General features: G+C 44.3%; 1 protein-coding gene across 16 annotated transcripts in view; it reads right to left on the bottom strand.

Annotated features, from left to right (window-relative positions):
* MAP4 (microtubule associated protein 4) overlaps positions 1 to 14,550 on the bottom strand; it is a 238,383-nt gene that overhangs the window by 35,792 nt on the left and 188,041 nt on the right. For 3 of the 16 annotated variants that reach the window (XM_030811901.1, XM_030811902.1, XM_030811903.1), the window contains exon 1: positions 4,437 to 6,259. The exons of the other annotated variants lie outside the window; for them this stretch is intronic. In XM_030811901.1, the coding sequence (XP_030667761.1) occupies positions 4,437 to 5,907 (1,471 nt within the window). In that variant the 5' untranslated portion in view covers positions 5,908 to 6,259. Of the gene's footprint in view, positions 1 to 4,436; positions 6,260 to 14,550 lie in introns of those variants that run through there. 16 annotated transcript variants of the gene reach the window in all.

The following is a 14,550-nucleotide window of genomic DNA, read 5'->3' as shown; positions in this document are numbered from 1 at the left end:
ATGGGCGCAGTGGCTCATGCCTGTAATACCAGCACTTTGGGAGGTCAAGCAAGGAGGATCACTTGAGGTCAAGAGGTCAAGGCTAGCCTGGGCAACACAGCATGACCCCATCTCTACCATCAATCAATCAATCAATCAATCAATCAATCAATTCATCAGTCCCAGGGAATTCACTGTATTGCCATTCCTCAAGTCCTGAGATCCCTACCAGGTTTGCCTTCTTTCTACCTCATATTCTTTTATGGAATTATCTTCAATTATTTCCAGAGTATTTAGTTGTATTTACAGCTGGGAGGAGCAGAAAACAATGAGTTGATACCATCTTGTCTTGGTAGGAGGTTTTTGTAATGGAGAGCACGTTGTACTTTTTGATGTTTGAACCAGATGTACTTTTAGTCAAAAACTGAGTATTTTTCTAGTGTTAAAATGTAATGGGGAAAAACCATAGCCAACAACTGTGCAAATTTGGTAACGCCTTTGTTTTTTGTTTTTTTTTGAGACAGAATCTCGCTCTGTCGCCCAGGCTGGAGTGCAGTGGCGCTATCTCGGCTCACTGCAAGCTCCGCCTCCTGGGTTCACGCCATTCTCCTGCCTCAGCCTCCCGAGTAGATGGGACTACAGGCGCCCGCCACCACGCCCGACTAATTCTTTGCATTTTTAGTAGAGTCGGGGTTTCACCGTGTTAGCCAGGATGGTCTCGATCTCCTGACCTCATGATCTGCCTGCCTCAGCCTCCCAAAGTGCTGGGATTACAGGCGTGAGCCACCGTGCCCGGCTAATGCCTTTGTTCTACAGCAAGCCCAAAGATCTTACTTGTGTAACTAGCTGCCACTGGCCGCAGACCACTATAAATATTTTTCAGTAAGCTCAGCATTTTTTAGTAAACAACATATTTCATAAAGTTGCACTGTCTATGATACAGGCATGCAGTAACTCAACCTATACAAATAAATGTAACTGTGCATAAGTAGAAACTGCTTTCTCTCTCCCAGATGGTAGCTCTCACCAAGCCCCCTCCCTTGTCTCACAGATATATAAGTCAACTTCTTTTTTGTTGTTTGTTTTGAGACCTGATCTTGGTCTATCTCCCAGGCTGGAGCACAGTGGCATGATCTTGGCTCACTGCAGCCTCGTCCTTTTGGGCTCGAGCGATCCTCCCACCTCAGCCGCCTAAGTAGTTGGGACTATAGGTACATGCCACTATGCCCACCTAATTTTTTTTTTTTTTTTTTTTTTTTTTGAGACAGAGTCTCTCTGTCGCCCAGGCTGGAGTGCAGTGGCGCAATCTCGGCTCACTGCAAGCTCCGCCTCCCGGGTTCACGCCATTCTCCTGCCTCAGCCTCTCCGAGTAGCTGGGACTACAGGCGCCCGCCACCACGCCCAGCTAATTTTTTGTATTTTCAGTAGAGACAGGGTTTCACCGTGGTCTCGATCTCCTGACCTCGTGATCCGCCCGCCTCGGCCTCCCAAAGTGCTGGGATTACAAGCGTGAGCCACCGCGCCCGGCCAGCCCACCTAATTTTTGTATTTTTTCATAGAGATGGGTTTTTTGCCATGTTGCTTAGGCTGGTCTCAAACTCCTGGCCTCAAGTAATCTGCCTGCCAAGGCCTCCCAAAGTGCTGAGATTACAGGCATGAGCCACCAAGCCCAGCTATCAGGCAATTTCTAGAGACCACCACCCACATATCCCCAGAGTTTCAAAAAAGCAATGTCTGAAGTGGAACTTATTAACTCCTTCACTGAACTGTGCTCTTCTGTTGGGTCTTTCCATTACCTATACTACCACTGGCTGGGAAAACCAGCCTCACATGACAGCATGACCTTCAATTCCTTTTTCTCACACACCTTCCACATTCCAGTTTCACTTTATCTTCACCTGTTATATTTCCCCTCTTATGTCCTCAGCGTTTCATCTGCCACTACCTGAATCAAATTTCTAACAGGATTGTTTGCCTTCAACTCTTTGTCTTCCAGTTCATCACACTTATTGAGTACAAGTAAATCTTCCTAAAGCTGACCTGGAGCTACTTTATCTGCTGTCATAGGCAGTCACCACAGTTTCAGAACATGGTAGTAAGCTTTAAACTTTTCAGTGGGACATTTGAAGCTTAGCAAGATTGGATTCCAAACAACTTTCTAGAATTTTCTCCCATTATTTCTTGCCACATATGTAAAGACGGCTTTGGAATATTTCCTTAACCTACACTCTCTCCTCTAGAGAAGCCTCAAGGTGAATGAAGCGGGTGGGTCTAAACGGCTCAGATTGGTTAAGAAGGCTATGGGACCTGGTATACAGTTGACTGGACCAAGTTGAGCCAGTAAGATATAATTACTCACTCATTGTCAGTATAGACAAAGACATGGAAATGACAGTCATGCAACATTGGAACCCTGACATATATGGTGGTAAAAAAGCTGGCCACAGAGCTCAAACCATGGCAACTCAATGCTATTCTGTCCTGGGCAGAAAGAGTCACAAGGGAAGCAAAAAGAGATGACAGAGGAAATACAGATTTTTAAAGGGAAGAGAATGGAGCACATGTGCGGGGAGAAGCAGAGGTCCCAAGAGAGATATACACAATGGCAGCAGCCTGGCCACATTTCCTGTGACTGGATGCCCTGAGATTCCTCCATTGTTCTTTTACCTAACATGAGCTGTCTAGGCTTCATACCTTTGCTTAATATGAGTTCCCTTGCCTGGAAGGCTTTCCCTCCGCATTGTTTGGCATCCCAGGGTTCCAAGGCCCACCTCAAATGTGACTTCCTCCAAAATGTTTCCACGATTCACAACCCTCCCACTGCCTCCCAGTCCTCCAACTGGATCGAAAGTTGCTTGAGGATAAGGACAATTTCCAGTGCCTAGATAGTGAATGCAAATGGTAGGCATGTTAAATGAAACAATCTTCATATAAAAGTTTTATCTACAGAGTGGTTAGCAGAGTCAGCATTTAAACATTTATCGGGTGAATGGATCGGTGGATTTGTCAGTCATCTGAAATTTTTTTTTATTAGCACAAACTTCTGTTAGTGTGAATTAGAAAGAACTTGTTCTGAAACAAAGTCTTCACTCATGCTCACCTAGAAGGTATGTGGTACCGAACAAAACACCTGGGGATCAAGAAAAAGATGACAAACTCCTGTCCAGGAGGAGCTTACAGTTCTGTCACAGCTAGAAGGAAGCAACAGCATGGGACACCTTGACACTACATGAATGCTTGTAATTCTGGAGTCATAAGAAATCAAAGAGGAACTATTAAGCCTCTTTGCCTCCATAAAAAAACATGTTTTTTATCTCCATAAAAAAACATGTTTTTTATCTCCATAAAAAAATGTTTTTTATCTCCATAAAAAAACAAAAACCCAAAACATCTGTATGTCTTCTACTTACCACTCCCCTAGAAAATACCATTTCTTACTTTCAAAGAAAAAAAGTAAAATTTCATAAAAATGTACTGAGCGTAATAAATATTAGAGAAAACAGGTCCCAGGAAACAATACTATTTTTTTTTTTAAACAAGCAAAACACGTGTTTTAAATCCCCATTTACAAGCTTGTGAATTATGGCCCTTTGTGTTCAAACTGGACTTGGAGAAACACAAGCTTTTTTAGACCACCACAATAAGAGCTGTGGGGGGATGGGAGATGGGGAAGAAAAGAAAGGGCCAGGAAGAAAGACACAAAAGGCTGTCACAAAGACCGCAAAATTTAGCTGTTTATTGGGTTGCAAGTCTCTCCTCCTCTCCCTGCTTTCTCTTTCTTCTTTTTCTCCCCATAAATTCTCTCAAAACACATACAAAAAGAGAAAACTAGAAGCAAGATTGGGTCAAACATGAAGAACACAGAAAGAATATTAAATAGCTAGCCGAAAGGGCTCTTTTTCAGTTTGAACAAAAGTAAAACGTTCTCAAAAGCAAAACAGAAAACAGAGCTTCCACCCAGATCATGCAACTTAATGAGAGGAGGTTAGTGCTGATAAACCCATTGTGAATCTATACAAAGTGACAGATTTTCAAGCAAGGAAATCAATCAGTTGCGATTGGAGGATTTAGAGCTCAGGAATCATCTGGTTCAAACCAACAGGGAGCTGAGGACTCGGTGGATGGGGGATGGGTTGGACAGGGTGACATGAGGTCAAGAAAGGGGCTCTAGTTTTTATACCCACCATTCTCTGACCCCATTCCACCCCAAACCCGCATACTCAATTCACATTATCTGTCATGCTAGCAAGACATTCAGCTTGACCCTGCAAGATTCACTTTGTTCTCTTTCTTGCCTCACTCCCAGCAAGCTTCCAACACAAGGGAATTAAGCTTTCCCCAGGCAGTCACAGAACCCAGCAGTAAAAAGCTGCTTAGTGCTCTGCCGGTAATCTGTCACTTTGGTTCCTTCCTCGCTGTCTGCTTGTTCCCAACGGAAGCAAAATTTAGAAACATACCATCACGTGGGGGCTTTTCGCACAGGAATGATGGAGTGCTCTGGGTTGCAGTGACCTCAATTTCTTTCTTCCCTGCCAGAGCCGTCTGTCCTGGCTGTTTCTCTCCTCGCTGGCAAACCTGCGAGCATGAATCAATTCTAGTTTCACTAAAATCTTCCTGCCCTTTTTCCTTGCTGCTTCCTTCAGGAATCTGCTCCAGCTTACTATGGAGATATAATCCAGCAGTGCCGAGTTCCTTCTTCCCAGAGTTGCTGCTGCTGTTGCTGAAGTGAGCCAATTCTTCTCTCTTCTTGGCCACTGGTTCCTCGCAGATGAAAGGAGGTATCTCTTTAGTAGACAAGATGGGCAGTTTCCCAGGGCTCAATTTGTAGCTAGCTGTCTGTTCCTCACCCACAGTCATGGAGCGCTTCATAGCAGGAGCTCCCAGTTTCCCAGGCGTAGGACTAGGCATTGGGCTACTAGCGGGAGGCAGCAGGCCAGAAGAAGGCTCTTCTCGGGCAGGGAGTTCAGGGTACTTATCTGCAAGGTTGACAGCTGGGGGAACTGAGAGGTGAGAACATTCAGACAGGGCCCTGCGCACTGCCTTTTTCTGCTGGGGGGCTTGGTTGAGCACAGCCTCCTCCTCGGTAGAACTCAATTTCTCCAACTCCTTATCATGGTCTCTGATGTGACAGCTTGCACTCAAATGTTCCTGGGTGAACACCATAGTGATTGGCGGAATGGTGGTGGGTGAATGCTCTATAACGGGGGCTGGGTGGGCTAGAGACACCAGGAGTGGGGACTCACATTTCAGCTGCTCAGAGTTATCATTTACCACCCCAATCACTGGGCAGCCAGGGGTGATGCTATTCTCCATCTCTCCCAGAGTTGCTTCCCTTGAGCCCAGAGGGCCTTGAGCCACTGGATGAAAGTTGGGGTTCCAAACACTGGTTTCCTGCTCCTTAACATACCTGGTAGGGATGTCAGCAGCCCCAGGAAAATCCAGATCTGACTGGCTCTTGGTCTCTAGTCCATTCTTCCCTGCCACCTTCCCCTGTACTGGAATGGTTTTGTTTTTGTCTGGCCCCTCTATGAGTCCCAGCTGGAACTCGGAGGTCTTCTGGTGTACTGAGTTCCCCTCCAAGGGATGGCAGGTCTCTGAAATCACATACCTGCTCTCAAGGTGACCCGAGGCTGCTTGACAGTCCTTGTCCTGCACTTCAATGCTGAGCTCTTTGTCTAGCTTCCCCTCAAAAAAGCAGAGCTTGTTCTGCTCTAGGAAGCTGGCATTCTTCACAAGCCCATCTTTCGGTTGCCCGTCCATGCTGACATTCAGCCCAATTTCATTCAGTTTGCCCTCTGTCCTCTGCCATTCGAATCCGGCTTGACTGATTTCTTTTGGGGAGTCCATTCGGCACTCTGCAGGCTTGCCCTTACTGAGCTGACCGTACGCGGCAGTGAGAGAGGCTGTCTGCTTGTCTGAGAGCGACATCGTCTCTCTTCCACTGCTCTCCCTGCTTTCGCTCCTGGAGCTCTAATACCACCTACGATCACACAGAGCTTGCAGTGACATCACACCAATTCCCCAGTATTCATGACAAAATTCATGTCTCCCTCAATGCCCCTCTCTCCTCAAGCAGTTGGGTATTAAATGTACTTACAAATGTGAAAGAAAGAAAGACAGAAAGGAAGGAAGAACAAATGAAAGGGAAAGAAAGGAAGGAACCTGCTGCTTTCTGCACAACGAAATGCTACTTTAATCTGAGAATGTAATTTCCTGTGAACTAGCACTCTGTTTAGATCTGCAATTTAAAACACTGTATGGTGCCAATCCAAGCAGTAAGGATAGTAATTATTTTGGCTTTCACTGATATAGATACGTGCATACCCACACACTCATTTATCTGATACCATGCCCACCCTTCCACATTCACCCACTCAGAAAACTGTTTTAAAAATAAGCGAGACTCATTTGCCAATCCCCAGCTATAACCCCCGAAGAACAATGAATCCAGGAAATTGTTCAAAATTGGACTAAAAAAAAAAACCCCACACCTTAACGTAGTATTAAGATTGCAGGCATTCATTCTCAGAGGAAGAGTGGGTTTGCTGTCATAGCAACTTATCAAACTAACTTGAAAACTGACTTGAGTGGGGTCCCCAAAACCCGTAAGAGCTCCATCTGTAGCTCTGCATAATGGAAGAGTTTAATTCATTTAAAGACTTCAGTGATCAGGGCTTTGGGGATAGATATTCTAATTATAAGACATTTGTGTGACAACATACCCCTTATGCATTTACGCCTGTCCCTGCCCCCACTTGGTTCCTTGGATGAGCTGAGTTGCTCCCTCCACTACCAGCCCTGCTCCTTCCAGACTAATAATCTGTTAGGTGTCATGTGAACACACAGTGGGGGTAGTGCATCTTTCTCTGACCTCCAGACTTAGGGACCCTAACAATTGTAGCTTGGAGTTTTCCCCACTCACCAGAGATTACTGCCCCCATTTAACTCAGCATGGTCCTTTGCTGCCCTGGGCTTTGAGCTCACAAATTGTATATTCAAACTGAAGGAACCATAAAACAAAATTGTGGGAAAAAAAATTACACTATAAGGACAGGCTATATTCTTACTTTGAACAAAGCTGATTTTTCTTGTCTAGCTGTAAGTTACTGTCTTGCACTAACACAGCATACTGGAAATAGTCTATCAGAAATCCAAGAGAAGTCTTTTTCCAAGATGAAGAAAAGATTTAGATTGCTTTTTTTTTTTTTTAAAAAGGCCATTTGCCATAAACTGCAATGATTTGATTACAGTTTTTAAACAATGCCTTTAGAAAAAAGGGCAAGTTAAGATTGTTCTTCGGTCTATAAAATGTAAAGAAATTACCAAGGTCCGCATAGGAAAGCTTGCTAAACTGTAGCCTCTGTCCCCAAGAACTCACCTTCTCTATTCATACCACTCAAGTTCCCAACAAGAGTGCAAAGATCAACCTTATATACCTTTTGCATTACCTTCAGTACCTGACATAGGGCTACATTCATGATCATGAGTGGCAATGTTGCAATGCTGAAAAAAAAAAATAAATTTCCATTTACCTCTGTCCTGAACATGAACTGAGCCTCATATACATTTCTTCCCCTTGATCTTGAGCTGTTTAGTAACAATACATGACAAAGCACAATACAGATTAATTGGCAAGGAACCTGGTTTCCATACTCTATGGCAAAGATCTTGCTAAGGAAAAGGAAGTGAGGTATAACAAAATGAAGAATGCCAGGAGAATCATGATTCTAATTAGTAACAAGAAAAAATATGATTGGCTGGGCGTGGTGGCTCACGCCTGTAATCCCAGCACTTTGGGAGGCTGAGGTGGGCAGATTGCTTGAGCCCAGGAGTTTGAGACCAGCCTGGGCAACATGGCAAAACCTTGTCTCTACAAAAAGTACAAAAATTTAGGTGGGCATGGTGACACACAATTGTGGTCCCAGCTACTCAGAAGGCTGAGGTGGGAGAATTGCCTGGGCCCCGTAAGTCAAGGCTGCAGTGGGCCGTGATCACATCACTGCACTCCAGCCTGGGTGAGAGGAAACCCTGTCCAAAAAAAAAAGGGGGGGGGGTGGGGAAGATATTGTTGTAATACAGTCTGAATATACCAGAGGAAAACTCTAGAAAATACCTTAGAAATCAGGTAAGCCTCAACAACCCCATTCTCTCAAAACTAGTCACCTTCCAAATGACACACACATATACACCCTCAATTTACTGACATGGTGGGGAAAAAATTAATTTGGCTTTGAGTCAGAAGGCCAGATTTTAAAATCTGTGTCACTTCAAATGGGATCTAATTAAACTAAAGAGCTTCTGCACAGCAAAAGAAACTACCATCAGAGTGAACAGGCAACCTACAGAATGGGAGAAAATTTTTGCAACCTACTTATCTGACAAAGGGCTAATATCCAGAATCTACAATGAACTCAAACAAATTTACAAGAAAAAAACAAACAACCCCATCAAAAAGTGGGCGAAGGACATGAACAGACACTTCTCAAAAGAAGACATTTATGCAGCCAAAAAACACATGAAAAAATGCTCATCATCACTGGCCATCAGAGAAACGCAAATCAAAACCACAGTGAGATACCATCTCACACCAGTTAGAATGGCCATCATTCAAAAGTCAGGAAACAACAGGTGCTGGAAAGGATGTGGAGAAATAGGAACACTTTTACACTGTTGGTGGGACTGTAAACTAGTTCAACCATTGTGGAAGTCAGTGTGGCGATTCCTCAGGGATCTAGAATTAGAAATACCATTTGACCCAGCCATCCCATTACTGGGTATATACCCAAAGGACTATAAATCATGCTGCTATAAAGACACATGCACACGTATGTTTACTGCGGCACTATTCACAATAGCAAAGAATTGGAACCAACCCAAATGTCCAACAACGATAGACTGGATTAAGAAAATGTGGCACATATACACCATGGAATACTATGCAGCCATAAAAAATGATGAGTTCATATCCTTTGTAGGGACATGGATGAAACTGGAAAACATCATTCTTAGTAAACTATCGCAAGGACAAAAAACCAAACACCGCATGTTCTCACTCATAGGTGGGAATTGAACAATGAGAGCTCATGGACACAGGAAGGGGAACACCACGCTCCGGGGACTGTTGCGGGGTGGGGGGAGGGGGAGGGACAGCATTAGGAGATATACCTAATGCTAAATGACGAGTTAATGGATGCAGCAAAACAACACGGCACATGGATACATATGTAACAAACCTGCACATTGTGCACATGTACCCTAAAACCTAAAGTATAATAATAAAAAAAAAAGAGAGAAAAAAAATAAAATAAAATCTGTGTCACTTAATAGTTGAGTCTTAGAAATTCATTTAACTGCTCTTAGCTTCAGTTTCTTCCTCTACAGAAGGAGGGGAATCTTTAAGGTGCTCTTGGATTCAGTTTTACCACTTTCACTTCTGAAGTTGAAACAGACATTGAAGTAATCACAGGCCCACTGCTATGTTCAGCTTACAGTGTGATTTCAACTTGGGGCTCCACTAGGCAGTATGTTCAGTAACTTTTCTGTCTCATGTGAGAGTGCTGCCTATTGGCAGAGGCATGACTGGGCATGGCGGATGTTGCAGCATGTCTGAAGAAAGTGGTAGTTGGCCGTTATATTCTGAAGAAGCGGAAAATACCAAGGCAAAGAACAAGCATAGAAACTTGTTCCTTATAGCCAAATTATTTTTAGTTCTGGCCAGCCTACCCAGACCCACTTCACTAGTTCATCCCTGCCCAACAGCTAAGGCAATAACTAAAATTACAGGTCTCTGCTACCTTCAGATATCACATATTCTGCCTCAGTAATTCTATCCATAAACAGCAGACTGCAAAATGTGAACCAGCCAAAAGACCAAGAGCAGAAACCAGAAGAATGAAGTTAGCCAGGCACAAAGGAGTGCATATTCCAGACTACAGTTCATACTGTGTAGATCAGAAATGTGGTCAAACGGAAAAAATATAATTATGAGGTCAACATCTAGCAATTGGGCCAAGCACTGGCTTCATAGTTACAAGGCTCAGGAGACAGAGAGTTGAAAGAGGCAATCTGGGGAGGGGGGCGGTCAGAACAAGAAGTTCAAGCCCATAGAAGGGGCAAGTACCCAAGACATCATGCCAGCCAGATGCTCAGGCATACAGATAAGCTTGGTGGTCACCCAGAGGTCTGAGTACAACAAAACACATAGCCGTGAGGATTGAGGGAATATATATAAAAAGCATTTGACAAAGTAGTTAAAACACAGAAATACATAATGTATCTACTGATGTTAGCTTTAAAAAAACAACCAAGAAGGCCGGGTGCGGTGGCTCACGCCTGTAATCCCAGCTCTTTGGGAGGCCGAGGCGGAGGATCGCCTGTGGTTGGGAGTTCGAGACCAGCCTGAACAACCTGGAGAAACCCCATGTCTACTAAAAATACAAAATTAGCCGGGTGTGGTGGGGCATGCCTGTAATCCCAGCTACTCAGGAGGCTGAGGCAGGAGAATCACTTGAACCCGGGAGGCAGAGGTTGCAGTGAGTGGAGATTCGTGCCACTGCACTCCAGCCTGGGCAACAAGAGCGAAACTCCATCTCCAAACAAACAAACAAACAAACAAAAAAAAACCAAGAAACTGTACATATATATATATGAAGTAGGTTTTCCTACTCCCTATAGGGAATCTGATGTGTAGTAATAATAACAACAACAACAAACAACAACAACAAAAGTTAAGAAAGCCTAAGTCCCTGGACTGGAGAACTGCTACACTCTGGTAAAGACAGACAAAAACAAAACAAAACAACCAATACTACTCACAAGAAACAACATATGAATCGTAATTGCAATCACTAACAGATAAGAGAAAAAGAAAAGCTAAATTTCAAAATCTAGGGCACTGCCTAAGGAAAGTAAATAACCTATTTCCTGAATCCCTTTTAGGACAAGGGTCCATTATATCCATCAACAGTACTGCAAAGACACTAAAGTATGTGTGACAGTACAGAGTCAGAATGCTGGGGCTTCCCTAACAGACCCCTCATTTTACAGAGGAACAAAATGGTGTCCAGAGAAAAAAAGTGGTTTGCCCATGATCAAATGGTGAAAACTTAATGGAAAAGTCACAAAGAAGATGCTAGGTTTCTGACTGCCAGTCTTCCCAAACTGCTGAGCAAAAATTAATCTTAGTCACTAGATGACTCTCCTTTTCGATGTATCTTTTTTTTTTTTTTTGAGAGGGGGTCTCGCTTTGTTGCCCAGGCTGGAGTGCAGTGGCGTGATCTCGGCTAACTACAACCTCTGCCTCCCAGGCTCAAGCGATTCTCCTGCCTCAGCTTCTGTTGTAGCTGGGATTACAGGCCCACACCACCATACCCGACTAATTTTTGTATTTTTAGTAGAGACAGGGTTTCACAATGTTGGCCAGGCTGGTCTGGAACTTCTGACCTCAGGTGATCTGCCCAACTCGGCCTCCCAAAGTGCTGGGATTACAGCTGTGGGCACTGCGCCCGGCCCAATGTATCTTTTTTGTGATCACTGAAGTACTTCAAACTTTAATTTGGAATTATAATTGTTCTTTTGTGATCAATCCAAAACTCCCAAATTAATACACAGTATGCATACACATGTGTATGTATGTGTGTGTGTTTAGGGGAGCAAATGAGCATTTGAAATAAGGGAGAAAAAGAAGCAATGCGCTTAGTTTTGGTGTTTACCTTATATCTTAAGAACGGTCTTGTTTTAGGCGGGGTGTAGTGGCTCATGCCTGTAATCCCAGTACTTTGGGAGGCCGAGGCGGGCGGATCACAAGGTCAGGAGTTCGAGACCAGCCTGGCCAACATGGTGAAACCCTGTCTCTACTAAAAAAAGATACAAAAAATTAGCCGGGTGTGGTGGCAGGCACCTGTAATCCCAGCTACTCAGGAGTCTGAGGCAGGAGAATCGCTTGAACCCGGGAGGTGGAGGTTGCAGTGAGCCGAGATCCTGCCACTGCACTCCAGGCCAGGTGACAGAGTGAGACTCCATATCAGAAAAAAAAAAAAAAAAAAAGAATGGTCTTGTTTTAATAATGCAAAGAATGAGTAAGGTGTGGGTGACTTATTCCTTAGCAAACTTCTGTTTCTAATTTCCAGTCTTAAGAGAACTTAGATTTATGTTAATATCTTTCTATGGTGCCTTAGCACTGTAAGTTTCCTTTCATGTGGCTTCTGAGTAGGAAGACAGATTCAGCCTCACTAAGAAAAAGCAGAGAACCAGAGGCTTTACAGAGGGGAAGGGACAGAGTAGCTTATAGTTTCATTATACTAGGCTGGGTGCGGTGGCTCACCCCTGTAATCCCAGCACTTTGGGAGGCTGAGGCGGGTGGATCATGAAGTCAAGAGATTGAGACCATCCTGGCCAACGTGGTGAAACCCTGTCTCTACTGAAAATACAAAAATTAGTTGGGCGTGGTGGCACGCACCTGTAGTCCCAGCTACTTGGGAGGCTGAGGCAGGAGAATTGCTTGAATCCGGGAGGCAGAGGTTGCAGTGAGCCCAGATCGCGCCACTGCACTCCAGCCTGCCAATAGGGCAAGATTCCGTCTCAAAAAAAAAAAAAAAAAAAAAAAAAAAAAAGATTACACTATTGCTTTTGCGAGGCATACAAAGATATTAAATGAAAGAATAATTAATGGCTTTGTTGCACCCCAAATGAGGTGAATGCCACCTGGATGACAAATGATGGGGAAACCCTAGTATAGAATAATTAGTAAAACTCAAGAAAGGCTGGGCGTAGTAGCCCATGCCTGTAACACCAGCACTTTAGAAGGGTTAGGTGGGAGGATCACTTGAGGCCAAGAGTTCAAGAGCCTGGGCAACAAAGCAGGACCCACATCTATACAAAAAAATTAAAAAAAAATTTTTTTTTAGCCAGGTGTGGTGGTGCATGCCCGTAGTACTAGCTACTTGGGAGGCTGAGGAAGGAGGATCACTTAAACCCAAGAGTCTGGGGCTGCAGTGAGTGAACTACGATCACGCCACTGCACTCCAGCCTAAGTGACAGAGACCTTGTTTAAAAACAAAACAAAACCACCCACAAAACACCCTGAGAATGGCCAGTTCAGTACTCCAGTCCAAATAAGAATTACAGACATAATCTCACTCAGGGATGCAGATTTATCCACAGGAAATAGCCACAGCAAGAAACTCCAATCTCCCAGCCACTGTAAAATTATATCAAGTTGGTGGATGAGGTAAATACATGAAGTTTGAAAAGGGTGAGCCTGCCTAGGTAAAAAGAAACACACTTAAGAACCAGAAGGACTAAATCCTAGATTCAGCTGCCACTGGGATTCTTTGTCTCTAGGTTCTTCCTCCCCAGGAGCTGGGATTACAGGTGTCCCAGTTAATCACCACACCCCGCTAATTTTTGTATTTTTGGTATACATAGGGTTTCACTATGTTGGCCAGGCTGATCTCGAACTCCTAACCTCAGGTGATCCTCCCGCCTCAGCCTCCTAAAGTGCTGGGATTACAAGTGTGAACCACCGCACCCGGCCCCTTGCCTCTAGGTCCTATTCCTACTCACTCACCTCTGTAAAGTCTCTTTGAACCCCTCCTGAGTTCTTCATATTATCACAATACTCTATCTCTTTTTAGAATTTAGAAACCACACCGTAATCTCTTATTTATATGCCTTTCCCAGGAGCTTCTAGAAGGTAGGAATGTGAACTGTGCATTTGTGCCATGTGGGTGCACTGCACAGTGTTTGACTCACAGTAAATATGCTTTCAAAAAAGATCTGCTGGCCGGGCGCGGTGGCTCACGCCTGTAATCCCAGCACTTTGGGAGGCCGAGGCGGGCGGATCACGAGGTCAGGAGATCGAGACCATCCTGGCTAACAAGGTGAAACCCCGTCTCTACTAAAAATACAAAAAATTAGCCGGGCGTGTTGGTGGGCGCCTGTAGTCCCAGCTACTCGGGAGGCTGAGGCAGGAGAATGGCGTGAACCCCAGGGGGCGGAGCCTGCAGCGAGCCGAGATCGCGCCACTGCACTCCAGCCTGGGTGACAGCGAGACTCCGTCTCAAAAAAAAAAAAAAAAAAAAAGATCTGCTCAGTGAAAGGATGGGTAGATTCCTTTTATACTGCATCTGCATCATTTGACCTGATCCGTCCCATCATTAAAACTGTCTTCAACCCAACCCAAGAGGCGGTGATCTGGAATGTCCTTTGAGATAAATATTGTGAAGTTCTATTCCATTCTGTCTGAGTTTGAAGAAAGTGCATGGATTCCTGTGTGTCTGGGCAGAAGGTGGTTTCTAGGACTGTTGGCAAAGCCTGCAGGTCTCTAATCCCAGTACATGTACTGGCAGATATTTCTGTTTTAGCCTTGTGCTTGGAGTTAGTATTTAACCTGTTCAGGGCCTTGGTTTTTATACATGACAGAAAACTAGTTTCTCTGCATTCTTTCTTATCAGTTACCAAGGCAACACTACTTTCCAGATTGACCAACTGTTCCCAGTTATTGCCTCCAGGGAACAATTATCATTACAATGAAAGTCAATAATTCTACTATTAACAATGATTGATGACACT

This window comes from Nomascus leucogenys, chromosome 4, assembly GCF_006542625.1.
Source record: "Nomascus leucogenys isolate Asia chromosome 4, Asia_NLE_v1, whole genome shotgun sequence".
NCBI classification, from domain to species: domain Eukaryota; kingdom Metazoa; phylum Chordata; class Mammalia; order Primates; family Hylobatidae; genus Nomascus; species Nomascus leucogenys.
This window is presented reverse-complemented; position numbering and strand designations above follow the sequence as displayed.